The sequence below is a fragment of the Chiloscyllium plagiosum genome, unplaced genomic scaffold, assembly GCF_037043375.1.
Source record: "Chiloscyllium plagiosum isolate Xiang-an unplaced genomic scaffold, Cpla_swu_hap1 HiC_scaffold_11, whole genome shotgun sequence".
Taxonomy (NCBI): domain Eukaryota; kingdom Metazoa; phylum Chordata; class Chondrichthyes; order Orectolobiformes; family Hemiscylliidae; genus Chiloscyllium; species Chiloscyllium plagiosum.
This window is the reverse complement of record NW_028270149.1, coordinates 83,324,104-83,342,489: the sequence shown is the minus strand read 5'-3', so window position 1 is coordinate 83,342,489 and position 18,386 is coordinate 83,324,104. Positions and strand designations below refer to the sequence as shown.

Genomic DNA, 18,386 nt, shown 5'->3' with positions numbered 1-18,386 from the left:
TGGGATCAGATATAGAGTAAACCTCCCGCTATATTGTCCCCACCAAACTCTCTCAGGACAGGTACTGCATAGGGTTAAATTCAGAGCAAAGTTCCTTCTACACTGTCCCATCAAACATTCCAAGGATGTGGACAGCACAGAGTTAGATAAAGAGAATAATTCACTTGATACTGTCCCCATCAAACTGTTCCAGAACAGGTACAGCACAATGTACAATGCAGAGTAAAGCTTTGTTTACACTGTCTCCATTAAACACTCGCAGGACAGGGACAGCATGGGATTAGATACAGAGTAAAGCTGCCTCTACACTATCCCCATCAAACACTCCCAAAACAGGCACTGCACAGGGTTAGATACAGAGTAAAGCTGCCTCTACACATCCCCATCAAACACTCCCAAAACAGGCACTGCACAGGGTTAGATACAGAGTAAAGCTGCCTCTACAATATCCCCATCAAACACTCCCAAAACAGGTACAGCACAGGGTTAGATACAGAGTAAAGCTGCCTCTACACTATTCCCATGAAACACTCCCAAAACAGGTACAGCACAGGGTTAGATACAGAGTGAAACTTCCTCTATACTGTCCCCCATCAAACATTTCTCCTGGTTTTGCACAGTTAAAAATGATTAACGAGAAGGTTCAGTTTATAGCAGCAGAGAAGTAGTACCAAGGAGTATAGAAACTATAGAGGTGAAATCGGAGCAGCAGCATAGAGGAATAAAGCAAGGAGAACTGAAGTGGTGTTGGGCTGGGAACAAAATACTCCCTATTAAAATGTCTTCAGAAAGAAGAAGGAAAAAGGGAGTGACAGTTATAATCACTAATAAATTATGACGTGCTGCAACAGGAGTGATGCACTAGAATGTTCAAAGTTGCTACCTATTTGCTTTGTTACACACCTCTTTGGGATCTGGTGCCATGTTAGGTGCTGACTAAATCCCACCCCCAACTCATGAGAAGATGATAGAAGAGAAACTCCATATTCAAATTGTAACAAATGTTAAAAATCTTACTCCAAGAATAAGGTGGACATTATCTATTCTGCTAAACTGGAACAGAACATCCTTTGTCAAAGAGAGTGAATATTTCTTAAAATATTAACTTCCTTAATCAACGTGTTTCAAACCAATGAGGAATTAGGCTGTCCTGATCACATTCTGTCAGCGAAGTTGAGCATGTGCGGTGAAGGAGAAACATTAGGCAGTAGCGATCATAATATAAATATGACTGAAGTAACTGTAATGAGAGCAGCAAAGGGTCCAAAGCACTCTGTAATGTAGATTGCAAAGTAATCTAGGTCATCATGTTTTGAGATGGTCCAAAAGCAGAGGGATCTGGATATACATAATTTCAAATCCTTGAATTGATAAACTTGTTGAGAGAGTTTGTGGGAAATTTGACTTTGTTAAAATCTGGGATGCAATAACTGATAGAATAGCAGAAGCAGAATCCATGGGAATTTTAATCAATGTTAGTCAGATATTTGAAGAGAGTTTATTTGGAGTGTCATGGGGTAGAAAGCTGGGATGTGAGTTAAATTCAGATAGCACTTCTGCGAAAAGCAAAGACTCAGTCATGACAGGCTGAATGGCCTCTTTCTGTGCTAGAACATTCTAGAACTTTACAATTCTTGTGATACTGAGCCTATCGTTCTAGGTCTTTCTCTGAGAGGTGCGTCATGAACAACTATTTTGGAATTGGACTGGATGCAAAAATATCACTGGAGTTCAACAACAAGAGGGAAGAACATCCGAAAAAGTGCAGGTACAGGATGTCAGTTTCCTGTCTTGGTGGTCTCGTTCTTATGTACTTGGAATGACACTTACAGACAAACTGTGTCAGATTTGGTGCCTGGTGTACAGGGTGTAACACAGACTGAGACAGGTCTGTCCCAGGCTCAGTGCCCGGTGTACAGGCTGTAATACAGTGTTATCAGTGTTGTGCATATTACTTCAGCTCACAACAATAGAGACAGAATACATTGGTAACTTGATGAGCAACTGTGCATTTTTTTATCCCCAGGAGCCGGACTAAGAATATGATGTGGTACGGAGTGCTTGGCACCAAAGAACTTCTTCAGAGAACGTACAAGAATTTAGAACAGAGAGTTCACCTGGAGGTATGATGGCCAGTTGCTAGTGCTCCGTGTGATATAAACAGAGGAAGGCTGCTAACACTGGACTGAACATTGGTTGTACATTTACAGACTGGATTGGCCTTAACAAAAACTAGAATCTGGCTAACAGATTGCTCAGATAGAAAAGAGATATTTCTACGTTTGATATGTTCCCTCTCCACAATCTATAAATGATCACAATATTGTAAAAGGCAATATTTTCAGAGCTTTACTTTGCATCTAACCATCTGTACCCATCCAAGGAGTATTTCACACAGAGAGTAGAGGGAGGTTTATTCTGTATTTAATCCTGTGCTGTCCCTGTCCTGGGAGTGTGTGATGAGGGCAGTGTCGAGAGAGCTTTACACTGTATCTAACGCCGTGCTGTCCCTGTCCTGGGAGCATTTGATGGGACAGTGCAGAGGAAGCTTTACTCTGTATCTAACCCTGTGCTGTCCACATCCTTGGAGTGTTTGATGTGGCAGTCCATGGAGAGTAATTAGATTAGATTCCCTACAGTGTGGAAACAGGCCCTTCGGCCCAACCAGTCCACACCGACCCTCCGAACAGTAACCAACCCAGACCCATTTACCCCTTCACCTAATACTACAGGCAATTTAGCATGGCCAATTCACCTAACCTGCACATCTTTGGACTGCAGGAGGAAACCGGAGCACCTGGAGGAAACCCACGCAGACACAGGGAGAATGTGCAAACTCCACACAGACAGTCACCCGAGGCTGGAATCGAACCTGAGACCCTGCTGCTGTGAAGCTACAGTGCTAACCACTGAGCCACTGTGCTGGCACGGTGGTACAGTGGTTAGCACTGCTGCCTCACAGCGCCAGAGACCCGGGTTCAATTCCCGCCTCAGCTAACTGTCTGTGTGGAGTTTGCACGTTCTCCCCGTGTCTGCGTGGGTTTCCTCCGGGTGCTCTGGTTTCCTCCCGCAGTCCAAAGATGTGCAGGTTAGGTGAATTGGCCATGCTAAATTGCCTGTAGTATTAGGTGAAGGGGTAAATGGGTCTGGGTTGGTTACTGTTCGGAGGGTCGGTGTGGACTGGTTGGGCAAAGGGCCAGTAAGTAATCTAATCTAATTGTGTGGGTAGGAATTACACAGAAAGATTGATGCTACTGGCTGCTGGATTCAAGTAGGAGGGAGCTGACCAGATGATATCCAAATGAACCAGGAAAGATAGAAGCAATACTGGGATGATTGGTGAAGTCATAAAGATATAGATAAAAAAGGAAAAACCCGGGATGAATAAGGAAGGACTGATTTGAAAAGCTGAGCTTTGGGGTGAGCAGAAAAGGAATGGGAATAAAGCTGGACTGGGATCATTGTGAAATTGCAGGGTTGAGGAAGACTGGGATGAGGAACAGGATATAGTGAAGGTCTAGCAAGAGGAGTATGTGAGGGAAGCACTGAGATGGTTATGAAGTGGAAAATCTGGGGCTGCACAGGGAGAAAGTTAAAATCCCCTCAACACTTGACATCAGCCTTGCTCTGGAGCCGATATCTCTGCTCTTGTCCTCCACTCAGTTTCATGGGTGGAGCCTCAGAGATTTTTAGCTCACGTCCCAGAACTCTCTCACCTGAACGTTTCATGAGTGACTTATCTCCCAATGTACATCGACTAATTCCCCCTAAAAACCCTTATATCAAAGGCCTACAGTGACCTCACTATTCTGTCCTTCAGTGGGTCAAAAAGGTAATATTATTCACAGCTCGGAATACAGGAACAGGATGAGGTTGTACAGCCCCTTTAGCCTGTTCTCCCATTCAATTCAATTGTTTGCCTTAAAATTTCATTAAGCCATCTCAGATTCATAACTCTTGGCAGAAATTTTAATCACCAAAAGAACCCATCGATGTCAGTCTTGAAAATTTTTGATTTTGATTAAGTTTGACTTATTATTGTCACGTGTACCTAGATACAGTGAAAAGTTTTGTTTTGCATTCAGTACAGGCAGATCATTACCATACAAAGTGCACTAGGGTAAGAGACCAAACTGTAGAATACCTGCAGGGAAGGTGCACAAAGAGCGAGATCAACATAAAATTTAAAATTTGAAAGATCCATTCAGAAGTCCATTCATAACATAAAAGCTGTTCTTGAAACTGTTGGTACAAGTGTTTAAGCCTTTGTATCTTCCACCTGACGGAAGAGGTTGGAAGAGGTTATATCTGGTGTGGGAGGGGTCTTTGATGATGTTGGCTGCTTTCCTGAAGCAGCAAGAAGTGTAGATGGAAGGTTGGCTTGTGTGACGGACTGGGCTGTGTTCACAACCCTCTGTAGTTTCTTACAGTCCTGAGCAGAGTGGTTGCCATATTAAGCCGTGATGGATGTCAACGGAACCCTAACATCTATTCCCTTTTGGGAGAGAGGTCCAAATTGCCACTGCACTTTGTGTGAGAGAGTGAACATGATGCAGTACTGCAGTACTGCAGTACGTGGCAGATCAGTCTTACAAATCAATTACATAAATGGTTTAAAGAATACAGACATTATAACACCAACTATTAGCCGTTGGAGTCGAGTATTCAGATCTTGCAGGATTCTGCTGTCTCCATTTTCTTTTTGACTGGGTCTTGTAAAGTTTGATGTCTGAATGTTTCCAGTTGCTGTCCATTCTGATGTGTAGAAGGACATTCCTACAGATTTCTTTCTGTCCTTATGTTACAGTGTGATGGAGTGTCCATCTCACTCCCTAGTCTCCAGGGGCTAGCAGTGCTTAACATCCCCAGTTACGCTGGTGGGATCAACTTCTGGGGAGGAACAAAGGAGAATGATGTGAGTATTTCCATACATTGTGTGGGTCATTTATATATTACACACAGATACAAGTGAATAATATGCACAGACACTGGTGTGACACAGAAATGCACTTAAGCATATAACCCAAGGACTATTCTGTATTTTGCATTTGGACATTCAAACAATTTAACAAGGGAGTCTTCACATCAGAACTCACGATAAAGGCGGAGTATTGATATCTCCCAATAGGGTATGCTTGAGCATCATGTACATATACAGTAATGACCGGCAATTGTTGTGGAAGGAAGTTTAATCTGGATGAAAATTTCTTTTCAGTATATTAGTGAGTCTTAGTGAAATAGCAAATTAGGATTTAATAATTTCATTTTGAGGCTGGTTTTGGAGGTTTCTCTTGGAGTACAGTGAATAATTAGGCAGTGTCTTGTTCTCCATAAACATGCAGGCACGGCCTAGTTTCTGTCTGGAATGTTACAAAATCTGAGGATAGGCAGAGTTGGGATTCCCCTCATAGTTAGGTAGTACACTGACACTCAGTACTGAACAGATAAGAACTAGGCAGTGAGATACAGGGAGAGAAGGAAGCTGCTTTCTAATTGGATTTCAGGAAGCACCAGCTTCTTCAAAAGGGGAAAACTAGGAACAGGAAGCATCATTGGCATGGGTCAGGCATTGCTGAGGCAGGGAGCTGGGAGATTGTGATGGGAGAATGATGCACAAACACAGAATGGTTCAGGCACAGGTGCAGGGCAGCAGTTAAGGAAGGGGCTGTCACAGTCCCAGACATCGGTTCTGGAGTCTAAGCCAAGCATTCCAGTAACCCGTTGCTTTTGTTCCAGAATTATGGGGCACCATCCTTCGATGACAAGAAGCTGGAGGTTGTGGCCGTGTTTGGCAGCATCCAGATGGCGGTTTCCAGGGTCATCAATCTGCAGTATCACCGGATAGCCCAGGTGGGTCTGGGAGAAGGGGCAGTATTATGGGACAGGACAGATGGGTCTGGGGGAAAGGACGGTATGATGGGACAGGACAGGTGGGTCTGGGAGAAGTGGGAGGTATTATGGGACAGCACAGGTGGCTCTAGGAGAAGTGGGAGGTATTATGGGACAGGACAGCTGAGTCTGGGAGAAGGGGGAGGTATTATGGGACAGGGCAGGTGGGTCTGGGAGAAGAGGCATGTATTATGGGACAGGACAGGTGGGTCTGGGAGAAGAGGCATGTATTATGGGAGAGCACAAGGGAGTCTGGGAGAAGGGGGAGGTATTATGGGACATGACAGGTGGGTCTGGGAGAAGGGGCAGTATTATGGGACAGGAGGGTGAGTCTGGGAGAAGGGGGAGGTATTATGGGACAGGACAGGTGGGTCTGGGAGAAGGGGGAGGTATTATAGGACAGGACAGGTGGGTCTGGGAGAAGGGGCAGTATGAACGGACAGGACAGGTGGGTCTGGAAGAAGGGGGAGGTATTATGGGACAGGACAGGTGAGTCTGGGAGAAGGGGGAGGTACTATGGGACTGGACAGGTGGGTCTGGGAGAAGGGGCAGTATTATGGGACAGGACAGGTGAGTCTGGGAGAAGGGGGAGGTATTATGGGACAGGACAGGTGAGTCTGGGAGAAGGGGGAGGTATTATGGGACAGGACAGCTGAGTCTGGGAGAAGGGGGAGGTAGTATGGGACAGGGCAGGTGGGTCTGGGAGAAGGGGGAGGTATTATGGGACAGGACAGGTGGGTCTGGGAGAAGGGGGAGGTATTATGGGACAGGACAGGTGGGTCTGGGAGAAGAGGCATGTATTATGGGAGAGCACAAGGGAGTCTGGGAGAAGGGGGAGGTATTATGGGACATGACAGGTGGGTCTGGGAGAAGGGGGAGATATTATGGGACAGGACAGGTGGATCTGGGAGAAGGGGCAGTATTATGGGACAGGACAGGTGGGTCTGGGAGAAGGGGCAGTATTATGGGACAGGACAGGTGGGTCTGTGAGAAGAGGCAGTATTATGGGACAGGAAAGGTGAGTCTGGGAGAAGGGGCAGTATTATGGGACAGCACAGGAGGGTCTGGGAGAAGGGGCAGTATTATGGGACAGGACAGGTGGGTCTGGGAGAAGAGACAGTATTATGGGACAGGACAGGTGAGTCTGGGAGAAGAGACAGTATTATGGGACAGGACAGGTGAGTCTGGGAGATGGGGGCAATATTATGGGACAGGACAGGTGAGTCTGGGAGAAGGGGGAGGTATTATGGGACAGGACAGGTGGGTCTGGGAGAAGGGGGAGGTATTATGGGACAGGACAGGTGGGTCTGGGAGAAGGGGGAGGTATTATGGGACAGGACAGGTGGGTCTGGGAGAAGGGACAGTATTTTGGGACAGGATAGGTGAGTCTGGGAGAAGGGGCAGTATTATGGGACAGGACAGGTGAGTCTGGGAGAAGGGGCAGTATTATGGGACAGCACAGAAGGGTCTGGGAGAAGGGGGAGGTATTATGGGACAGCACAGGTGGGTCTGGGAGAAGGGGCAGTATTATGGGACAGCACAGAAGGGTCTGGGAGAAGGGGCAGTATTATGGGACAGCACAGGAGGGTCTGGGAGAAGGGGCAGTATTATGGGACAGCACAGGAGGGTCTGGGAGAAGGGGCAGTATTATGGGATAGCACAGGTGGGTCTGGGAGACGGGGACAATATTATGAGACAGCACAGGTGGGCCTGGGAGAAGGGGCAGTATTATGGGACAGCACAGGTGGGTCTGGGAGACGGGGGCAATATTATGGGACAGGACAGGTGAGTCTGGGAGAAGGGGCAGTATTATGCGACAGGACAGGTGGGTCTGGGAGAAGGGGCAGTATTATGGGACAGCACAGGTGAGTCTGGAAGAACGGGGAGGTATTATGGGACAGGACAGGTGAGTCTGGGAGAAGGGGCAGTATTATGCGACAGGACAGGTGGGTCTGGGAGAAAGGGGGAGATATTATGGGACAGGGCAGGTGGGTCTGGGAGAAAGGGCAGTATTATGGGACAGGATAGGTGGGTCTGAGAGAAGGGGGAAGTATTATGGGACAGCACAGGTGGGTCTGAGAGAAGGGGTAGCTATTATGGGACAGCCCAAGTGGGTCTGAGACAGGGGGCAGTATTTTGGGACAGGACAGGTGGGTCTGTGAGAAGAGGCAGTATTATGGGACAGCACAAGTGAGTCTGGGAGAAGGGGGAGGTATTATGGGACAGGACAGGTGAGTCTGGGAGAAGGGGGAGGTATTATGGGACAGGACAGGTGAGTCTGGGAGAAGGGGCCGATTATGGGACAGCACAGGTGGGTCTGGGAGAAGGGGGAGGTATTATGGGACAGGACATGTGAGTCTGGGAGAAGGGGCAGTATTATGGGACAGGACAGGTGGGTCTGGGGGAAGGAACAGTATTATGGGACAGCACAGGTGGGTCTGGGGGAAGGGGCAGTATTATGGGACAGCACAGGTGGGTCTGGGGGAAGGGGCAGTATTATGGGACAGCACAGGTGGGTCTGGGAGAAGCGGGAGATATTATGGGACAGCACAGGTGGGTCTGGGAGAAGGGGGAGATATTATGGGAGAGCACAAGGGTGTCTGGGAGAACGTGCAATATTACGGGACAGCAAAGGGGAGTCTGGGAAAATGGGTGCTATTATGGCATAGCCTGGGGGAGTCTGGGAGAAATTGCAGTATTTTGGGACGTTCTGTGCCAGTTAGAGAATGTTGATATGGGAGTGTAGAGGCGTCCAAGCTTGGTTCAAATTGTTTTTGTTTAGCAAAGTTCATGTCACTCCACCTTCATGCCAACCTGCTCCCAATGATTTGTGGTTTATTGGTGCTTCTTCAAGCAGCTGGAGCTGTTTAAACCATATGGTTTCATTTAAATTATTAGGTGATTCATGTCATCCTCAGGCAATGGGAAAGCATTTGACATTATGTCCCCAAAATACACATAACCATTCTTTCTATGACTATCTGGGAATGTAAGTTTTTTTGCAATGTTAAAGTTTGAAGAATTTTAAATTGCTTGCTGGATTTCCTCAGGTGAAGTTCAGCACCAGAATGTATCTGCCTTAGGGGTTTGTATGTTCTCGTTTGTTCTCAATCTCATTCCTCAATTCCATTTAATCTCCCTCAATCAATGTAAGCTCTAAGAAGAGTATAAATATGCTTCCTTTCTCTACTTCCTTCAAAACTATGAAGGGTAGTGAATTCATAGGGAGAAACAGTTTTCAGTGACACTAAGGCCCATAACCAGAAGGAAATAGATTTAATAAATTTGAGGAAAGAACCAAGTGTGAGAGGACAGGAGTTATTTTTACACAGCCATCGACACATACAGTGCAGAAAAGGCAGTTCAGCCCATCAGGTCTGCACTGACGATAAGGACCACTAAAGGCACGCTAATTGCAATTTCCTGCACTTGTCCCATACCCTTGAATGTTATGATATTCCAAGTGCTCATCCAAATATTTTTTAAAGGTTGTAAGGTTACCTTCCCAGGCACTCACCCCCTCCGAGTGAAAAGCTTTTTATTTCCCAAATTCCCTCTGAATCTCTTGCCCCTTACCCTAAAACTATACCCCCTCATGATTGACCCCTTAACCGAGGGGTGCAGCTGTTCTGTGTTAACCATATTGGTGGTAATCTCATTTACCCCAATTATGTCTCCCCTTAGTCCTCTCCCCTCTAAAGAAAACAATCCAAGCCTATCTAGTCTCTCCTTAAAACTCAATTTCTCCATCCCAGGCAACATCCTGGTGAATTTCCTCTGTAAACCCTCTAGTGCTATCACATTCTTCCTGTAGTGAGGTGACCAGAACTGCACACACTACTCCAGCTGTGGTCTGACCAACATTCTGTACAACTTCAACATTACCTCCTTGCTCCAATACTCGATGGCATAACTGATGAAAGCAAGTGTTTCATATGTCTTCTTAACTATCCTATTCATGTGCTCTGTTGACTTCAGGGATCTGCGAATAATTACCTCAAGGTCCCTCTGTTCCTCTAACCTCCCCAGCGTCCTGCCATTTGTTAAATACTCTCTCATCTTGTTTCTCCTTCCGAAGTGCATCATCTTACAATTAGCAGGTTAAATACCATTAGCCACTGGTCTGTCCATCTGACTGAGCCATCTACATCTTACTAACATCATCTTCACCAGTAGTCACCCTACCAATGTGGGTGGCACGGTGGCACAGTGGTTAGCACTGCTGCCTCACAGCGCCAGAGACCCGGATTCAATTCCTGCCTCAGGCAACTGTCTGTGTGGAGTTTGCACATTCTCCCCGGTTTCCTCCGGGTGCTCCGGTTTCCTCCCACAGTCCAAAGATTGGCAGGTCAGGTGAATTGGCCAGGCTAAATTGCCCGTAGTGTTAGGTGAAGGGGTAAATGTAGGAGAATGGGTCTGGGTGGGTTGCGCTTCGATGGGTCGGTGTGGACTTGTTGGGCTGAAGGGCCTGTTTCCACACTGTAAGTAATCTAATCAATCTCGCAAACTTGCTTAACATTCCTCCACATTTTCAACCGTATCACTTATGTACAGAGGAACCTTGATTATCTGGCATTCGAATATTGGATTATCCGGCAAGATCACAAGGTCCTGATGTTCGATGAAATGATGTTATCCGGCATTCGATTATCCAAAATTCGATTAACTGAACGAAATACTCCCTGCCCGTGTCCTTCGGATAATCGAGGATCCTCTGTATATAACAAACAAATAAGGGTTCCAGAACTGATCCTTGTGCTACACCGCTGGACACCAGCCTGCAGTCAGTCGAACAGCCTTCTATCATTCCACTTTGTGTTCTATTGGGAAACCAGATCCATCTCGCCAAATTTCCCTGCATTTGGATTGCACCGCCTGTGGTGGTGGTAGAAACAGACTCAATGGCAGCTTTTAAAAGAGAATTGGGTAAGTACTTATAAAATAAATACTTTGTTGGATGAAAGGAATAGACAAGTGGCATGGAACTAATTGGATAGCTTAACGAATGATTTAGCACAGGCATGATGGGCTGAATGACATCCTTCCATGTTGAATGAATTTGATTTTCCGAAGATGAAGGCTTGTTTTGAATTTCCTGCCTTGTAGTGTCGTATGGTGAAGATTACCATCAGTGGGGATGAGGGAGTGCCAGTTCAGGTGGATGGTGAAGCCTGGATCCAACCTCCAGGAATTATCAAGATACAACATAAGAACAGGGCCCAAATGTTAACAAGAGACAGGGTGAGTATTCAGGACTGTCGTCACTGTTGTTTTTAACCCATATATGCAGCATTCAGATAGCTTGTAGAGTGCTGGTGGGGATTGCGATCATTCCTGATGTGCACCGAGTGGGATTTCTGTCGAGGTGGCAGCAGTGAGGTGTGCAAAGCCCTGAGCAGAGTCATGATGGTAATTGGGCAACTGAGTTTTGGGATCCTTATTAATGCTGCTGTTGTGTGAAACCTTGGTTTATCATCAAATGCGTGTACAGCTCAGTGTGAGAAGTGAACAATGAGAGTAAGTATACCCTTACTGGTAAGAGTGGAGGGGTGGAAAGATCCAGGGCTAGTGATGTAAAATCCTTTAAAGCTTGCACTTAGTTTTATCAACTTTAGTTATGGAGTCATAGAGTCACACAGTATGGAAACTCCGGTCCCCAACCAGTCCATGCTGACCATAATCCCAAACTAAACTGGTCCCACCAGCCAGCACTTGGCCCATATCCCTCTGAACATTTCTTATTCGTGTACTTATCCAAATGTCTTTGCATAACTGTACCCACATCCATCACTTCCTCTGGAAGTTCACTCCAGCCACTCTCTGTGTAAGAAAGTTGTCCCTCATGTCTTTCCTAAATCTCTCTCCTCTCACCTTAAAGAACATGCCTCCTATTCTTGAAATTCCCCCATTCTAGGGGAAAGATACCCACCATTTACCTCACCTATACCTGTCATGATTTGACAAACCTCTATAAGGTTATATCTCCACCCCCTCTGCTCCAGTGAAAAGAAAGAGTTGAATGTATTTTAGGTTATTCCATTACCTGGTATCCAACTGCCCCATCCCCACTGTCCATCCTGTCCACATATCTCACAGGGAATGTCAAGAATTTGGGAGAGGTCAAAAAGGTGGAGGGTTAGGAGATTAGGCGTAATCTTAATGAAGGGACAATAAGACTATTTTTGTCTCTAACTGTGATATGTTCATCCTCATGGTATCCTGCGCCTTTGGAAACCGATTGGATGAGTTTTTACCTAAAAGGACAATTCTTGACTCTGACTAGAAATAATCTTTACTCCCACCTGCAATATTTTTATTAAAAAACGTTCAAAGCAAATGAGAAAACACATGCATTATTTAAGGTTGCCGGATGCTTTTTCATCTCTTAGGAGTAAAGATAAATGTTGAAAGGTTGACACTTTCATTGACAGAGCGGGTGAAAAAAGGCAGTGAGGCTTAATACACAGCAGCATTGAGCTTTCATGTGAGGTTAAAATGCTTGTTTGGAAAATTACTCGAGGGATATGGAACAAAATGATGCAGAAAGGAGGGGAACAATGCAGATGAAGCACGATTTAGGGTGAATGATGAAGAGTGTAGAATGAACCCTGTCACATGTACCTGTACATCAAATGTGTGTACTCAGGAAGGATAAAGGAGGACATTGGATTAAATATTCTGACCCATGGCAACCCGATGTTGGAATGTTTTAGCAAAGGAGCTACTGAGGTAAAGACAAGAACATTATTCGTAAAAGAAGAGGAAATGAGAAAAAGGAAAGGAGAGAAATACCTTTGTTATGTTGATGGTAGTTTCTTTACAGAGAAATGTATGTAGGAAGCTCTGAAATGTTACGGCTAACCCCTTGTGGGTCCTTCGCATGTTCCTCTTCAGGCCTTTGAAAGCACTTTGAAGTCTTGGGAAGACAAACGGAAAGGAGACTCCCTGAGACAGGTGACTCGGGCCCGCCTGAGCTCTCAGCAGTCCATGGAATTTCTCACGGAGGACGAGATGGCTGAGATGCAGCAGTTTGCACAGTCAGCAGAAACACTGATCAACAGGTAGGTATCATGATTCGAAAAGTTTCCGTCACCGGCTAACATTGACAGGATTCATTAACCATCCCATCACTTCCGTTAGTAAGTTTCGAATGAGTATTCATTATCAATATGAGAAGAGTCACAGGTGGATAGTGGTCTGCTTTCCTTTATTGGTCAGAGTATTGAGTACAGGAGTTGCGGCTGTACAGGACATCAGTTAGGCCACTAACCGTGCAATTCTGGGCAATTGGATAATAGAACATAGAACATAGAACAGTACAGCACAGAACAGGCCCTTCAGCCCACGATGTTGTGCCGACCACTGATCCTCATGTATGCACCCTCAAATTTCTGTGACCATATGCATGTCCAGTAGTCTCTTAAATGTCCCCAATGATCTTGCTTCCACAACTGCTGCTGGCAACGCATTCCATGCTCTCACAACTCTCTGTGTAAAGAACCCGCCTCTGACATCCCCTCTATACTTTCCTCCAACCAGCTTAAAACTATGACCCCTCGTGTTAGTCATTTCTGCCCTGGGAAATAGTCTCTGGCTATCGACTCTATCTATGCCTCTCATTATCTTGTATACCTCAATTAGGTCCCCTCTCCTCCTCCTTTTCTCCTTTTCAGAGTACATGAATATTCTGGGAGGTCATGGTGCAGTTGTACAGGACATTGGTTAGGCCACTTTTGGAATATTGCTTCCTATCAGAAGGATGTTGTGAAACTTGAAAGGGTTCAGAAAAGATTTACAAGGATGTTGCCAGGGTTGGAGGATTTGATCTATAGGGAGAGGTTGAATAGGCTGGGGCTGTTTTCCCTGGAGTATTCCCTGAGGAGTGACCTCATAGAGGTTTATAAATTATGAGAAACATGGATAGGGTAAATAGGCAAAGTCTTTTTCCTGGGGTAGGGGAGACCAGAACTAGAGAACATAGGTTTAGGGTGAGAGGGGAAAGATATAAAAGAGACCTAAGGGGCAACTTTTTCACGCAGAGAGTGGTGTGTGTATGGAATGAGCTGCCAGATGAAGTACAATTGCAACATTTAAAAGGCATCTGGATGGGTATATGAATAGGAAGGGTTTGGAGGGATATGGGCCGGGTGCTGGCAGGTGGGACTAGTTTGTGTTGGGATATCTGGTCGGCATGGACAAGTTGGACTGCAGGGTCTGTTTCTAAGCTGTACATCTTTATGACAAAGCCAGTACAGTTAAGGATGCTCATTACTCACCCACTATCATTTACAAAATTTATGGATCATCTACTCATTATCAAACATGAGATTCATCAATCAGCCACTATCATTAACAATGCTCATCGATCACGCCATCCACTTGTGTTCACAATATACATTGATCACCCACACACTATCATTAATGAGATTCATTAATTACCCACCCACAGTCAGACCCATCTCTGCGAAGGTCTTGACTTTCACTGATGTGCCATGAAGAAAGCAATGGATTGGGAGAAACCCATTTGCGTGTAGGAATTAAATAAGGTTGTGTTTGGGGCCTGGCCAGTGTCACAATTTACTGATTGGGAATGTTTCTTTCCAATTGCCCTGAGCTGTGAGATCCTTGGCTCAAGGCATTGACTATTTTTTTTATTGAGAAACGAATGCAGGCCAAAAGAAAGAGATGGAAATTCAGGAAATCATCAAAGACAGGTCAAATATATGTGAAACTGAACATTGCTGTGAAGGATCACAGTCTACTCCGAAAGATCATGGGAAAGGTCAGTGCCTACAGCGCAAGATAACACCAGGGGAAAGGAGGAGGGGATAAGGGAAGGGGTATAGGGAAAGATAGTCTATATCGCCAAATGCCGTCAGGGCAAGGACCAAAGCCCGGCAGTTTGAGACATCTCCTGAAATCTGATAGAGTCAGACGTTATGGCAATGCCTTTAGTGCAGAGTGCAGTGCAATGAGTCACAACATCTGTGCAGGTCGGAGGCAGAATGATCAAGGCCCTTCCTGATGAAGGGCACCTGCCCAAAATGTCGATTCTCCTGCTCCTCGGATGCTGCCTGACCTGCTGTACTTTTCCAGCACCTATCTACTCTTGACTCTAATCTCCAGCATCTACAGTACCCACCTCTGCCCAGAGGCAGAATATATCAGGTAAGACTTTGGTGACTGAAGGCAACAAGAGAGAAAGCTTGGAACAGCAGTACATTTAATAATCAGGAATTATCGTTGAGGTGAGAGAAGGTCAGCTATCCAAAAAATGAACGGTTTCTGAGGTACTCCAGAGCTACTTTCAGTGAGACCGTTACATTCTCCAGCTGATTAATGCTGAATATCTTCTAGTGACAGTATGAGATTACCCCATTCTTTCTGTTTTACAGGATCCACCATGCAGCTGAGAGACAGAAGATCATTGAGCAGGAGTTGGCCCATGCAGTCAATGGATGCTCCCATGTACTTAGTGAAGTCTTGCCAAAGCAAAATACTCCTGAGGTAAGTTAGCTTTATTTAATTTCCCCCCAGCTCCAAATACTGAGACTATGATTCCTGGAATGGGGTAATGTCCCTTCAATGGGTTTGATAAGCTCCACTTTGATCCATCACAAGTCAGCCCAGGGAGAAGGTCTTCAAACAACATCAGGAGTTATGACCAATGTGTAAAGTAAGCTGCTTCTGCACTATCCCATCAAACATCGTCAGGAGGAAATGGTTCATTCATTCATGGGATGACAGGACTGACATATGTAGAGAGACTGGATTGATTCAGATTGTATTACTTGAGTTTAGAAGAATGGGGAGGATGGTGGGTTGAGCTCATAAAAACCTAAAAAATTCTAACGAGACCAGACAGGGTAAACGTAGGAAGGATGTTTTCAATGGCCGGGGTTTACAAAACCAGGAATCATAGTCTAAGGATGCAAAGTAGACCTTTTAGGAGTGAGGTGAGAAGAAATATCTTCACCCAGACATTGGGGAGTCTGTGGAATTCTCTGTCGCAGAAAGCGGTTGAGAGCAAAGCATTGAATGTTCTCGAGAAGGAGTTGGGTATAGTTCTTAGGGCTAAAGGGGTCAAAGGAAACAGGAACAGGATACTGTGTTGGATGCTCAGCCATGATTAGATTAGATTACATTACAGTGTGGAAACAGGCCCTTCGGCCCAACAAGTCCACACCGACCCGCCGAAGCGAAACCCACCCATACCCCTACATTTACCCCTTACCTAACACTACGGGCAATTTAGTATGGCCAATTCACCTGGTCCTGCACATCTTTGGACTGTGGGAGGAAACCGGAGCACCCGGAGGAAACCCACGCAGACACGGGGAGAACGTGCAAACTCCACACAGTCAGTCGCCTGAGGTGGGAATTGAACCCGGGTCTCTGGTGCTGTGAGGCAGCAGTGCTAACCACTGTGCCACCGTGCCGCCTTACTCTGCCATCTTATTGAATGGCAGAGTAAGGTAAAGGACTACTTCTGCTCCTATTTTCATGACTTCTACTTATCATCAATGACTCAATGGATTAGGTTTTCACTCCTGATTTAAGGCACCCACCTTGTGAGAATAGGCCCCCAGATGGTGGGAACTTCATTCTGACAGGGAGATGTGTGTGCAGAATGGAGTCAGACAAGCCAACCCAGGCCTAGATGAACGGCAGTCACATGCTATAGAAAACAGAGAGTTGGGATAAAGGGGGCATTTAGGGTGGGAATCAGTGCTGAGGCCACAATTATTTACAATATATATGAAGGACCTGGCTGAGAAAAAAAAACTTGTAGATGACAGAAAAAATAGGTGGGGTGGCATGTGGTGATGATGATACAAAGAGTCTACAGAAGAATATACACAGGTTATACAAGGGGCAAATACTTGGCAAATGGAATGCAATGTGGGGAGGTATGAGATTATGTGCTTTGCCAAGAAGAATAGAGAAGCCAAATATTATTTAAATGGAGAAAGATTGCGGAAAGCTACTGAACAGAGGGATTTGGGGGCCGAGTCATGAAAAGTTAGTATTCAAGTTCAGCAGAAGACCAAATGCCATGTTGGTTTTTCTTTCAAAGTGAACACAATATTAAAAAATTGGGAAAAGGAAACAGAAAAAAACTGTGGATGCTGGGAATCAGAAACAAAAATGGAAATTGCTGGAAAAACTCAGCAGATCAGGCAGCATCTGTGGAGAGAAAGCAGAGTTAACGCTTCAGGTCCAGTGACCTTTTTTTAGAACTTCTTGTGAAGATTGGTCACTGGACCTGAAATATTAACTTCTGCTTTCTCTCCACAGATGCTACCTGACCTGCTGAGTTTTTCCAGCAATTTCTGTTTCTTTTTCTGATAAAATTTGGAAGACCTTGCTAAAATAATACAAGCCACTAATTGGGCCACAGCTTGAATACTGTGAACAGCTTTGAGCCCCGTGACAAAGGAAAGATGTTTTGCCATTGGAGGCAGTCCTGAGGCAGTTTAGTAAGTGGATACTGGGTATGGAGGGGCCTGTTATTTGAGGAGAGGTTGAGTGGGTTGGACCTGCACTCACTGGAGTTTAGAAAAATGCAAGGCAAACTTTTTGAAGCATACAAGATTCTTGTGGACTTGATAGAGTAGATGCAAAGACATTATTTCCCCTTGAGAGTGTGTTTAGGACCAGAGGGCAGAATCTCAGAATAAGGGATTGCCCCTTTTAAACAGAGATGAGTGGGAACCTTTTCTCTCAGAGGACAGTGAATCTGTGGAATTCTTTTCTACAGAAGGCTATCAAGGTCGGGCCATTAAGCGTATCCAAGGCAGGAATAGAAAGATTGTTAATCAGTAAGGAATTAAAGGTTCCTCCGGGTGCTCTGGTTTCCTCCCACAGTCCAAAGATGTGTAGGTTAGTTGAATTGGCCATGCTAAATTGCCCAATGTGTTCAGGAATGTGTAGGTTAGGTGCAGTAGTCAGGGTTAAATGTCGAGTTATTGGGTAGGGGAATGGGTCTGGGTGGGTTACTCTTTGGAGGGTCGGTGTGAACCTGTTGGGCCGAATGGTCTGTTTCCACACTGTAGGGGTTCTATGATCTATGAAAGGTTACGGGGGATTGGTAGGAAAGTGGGGTTAAGGATTCGCAAATCAGCAATGATCTTATTGAATGGCAGAACAGACGCAATGGGCTGAATGGCCTACTTCTGCTTCTACAAATTATGCTCTTTAAAGGCCTGTACTAGCTCGTTAGGACTTTGTCCTATTTGTTTTGTTAAATATTTACCTTTCTATCCTTCATGCCTAACACCCACTCAATCTGGCAAAACATGCTAACACATGACAATGTGTAGCCTCTCATAACTCTTCGACCAACTTAGTGTCAACTCATGCCAACCCATTCTATCTGACTACCATCTTTTTCCCTTATAGGTTACATGCTAATTCATCCAGTCTCTACCAATGTTTGATGTCAGGGGCCATACTGAGACCAAATTAAATTCTAAATACAAATCACAGTGCTCATT

At 45.4% G+C, this 18,386-nt stretch overlaps 1 protein-coding gene across 2 annotated transcripts in view; it reads left to right on the top strand.

The window, feature by feature from the left end:
* LOC122557073 (diacylglycerol kinase eta) overlaps positions 1-18,386 on the top strand; it is a 223,800-nt gene that overhangs the window by 188,713 nt on the left and 16,701 nt on the right. For both annotated transcript variants that reach the window (XM_087992244.1, XM_043704350.2), the window contains exons 18-24: positions 1,661-1,768; positions 2,027-2,123; positions 4,808-4,915; positions 5,737-5,850; positions 10,996-11,130; positions 12,784-12,950; positions 15,285-15,396. In XM_087992244.1, coding sequence (XP_087848370.1) covers positions 1,661-1,768; positions 2,027-2,123; positions 4,808-4,915; positions 5,737-5,850; positions 10,996-11,130; positions 12,784-12,950; positions 15,285-15,396 — 841 coding nt within the window. The remainder of the gene's footprint in view (positions 1-1,660; positions 1,769-2,026; positions 2,124-4,807; positions 4,916-5,736; positions 5,851-10,995; positions 11,131-12,783; positions 12,951-15,284; positions 15,397-18,386) is intronic.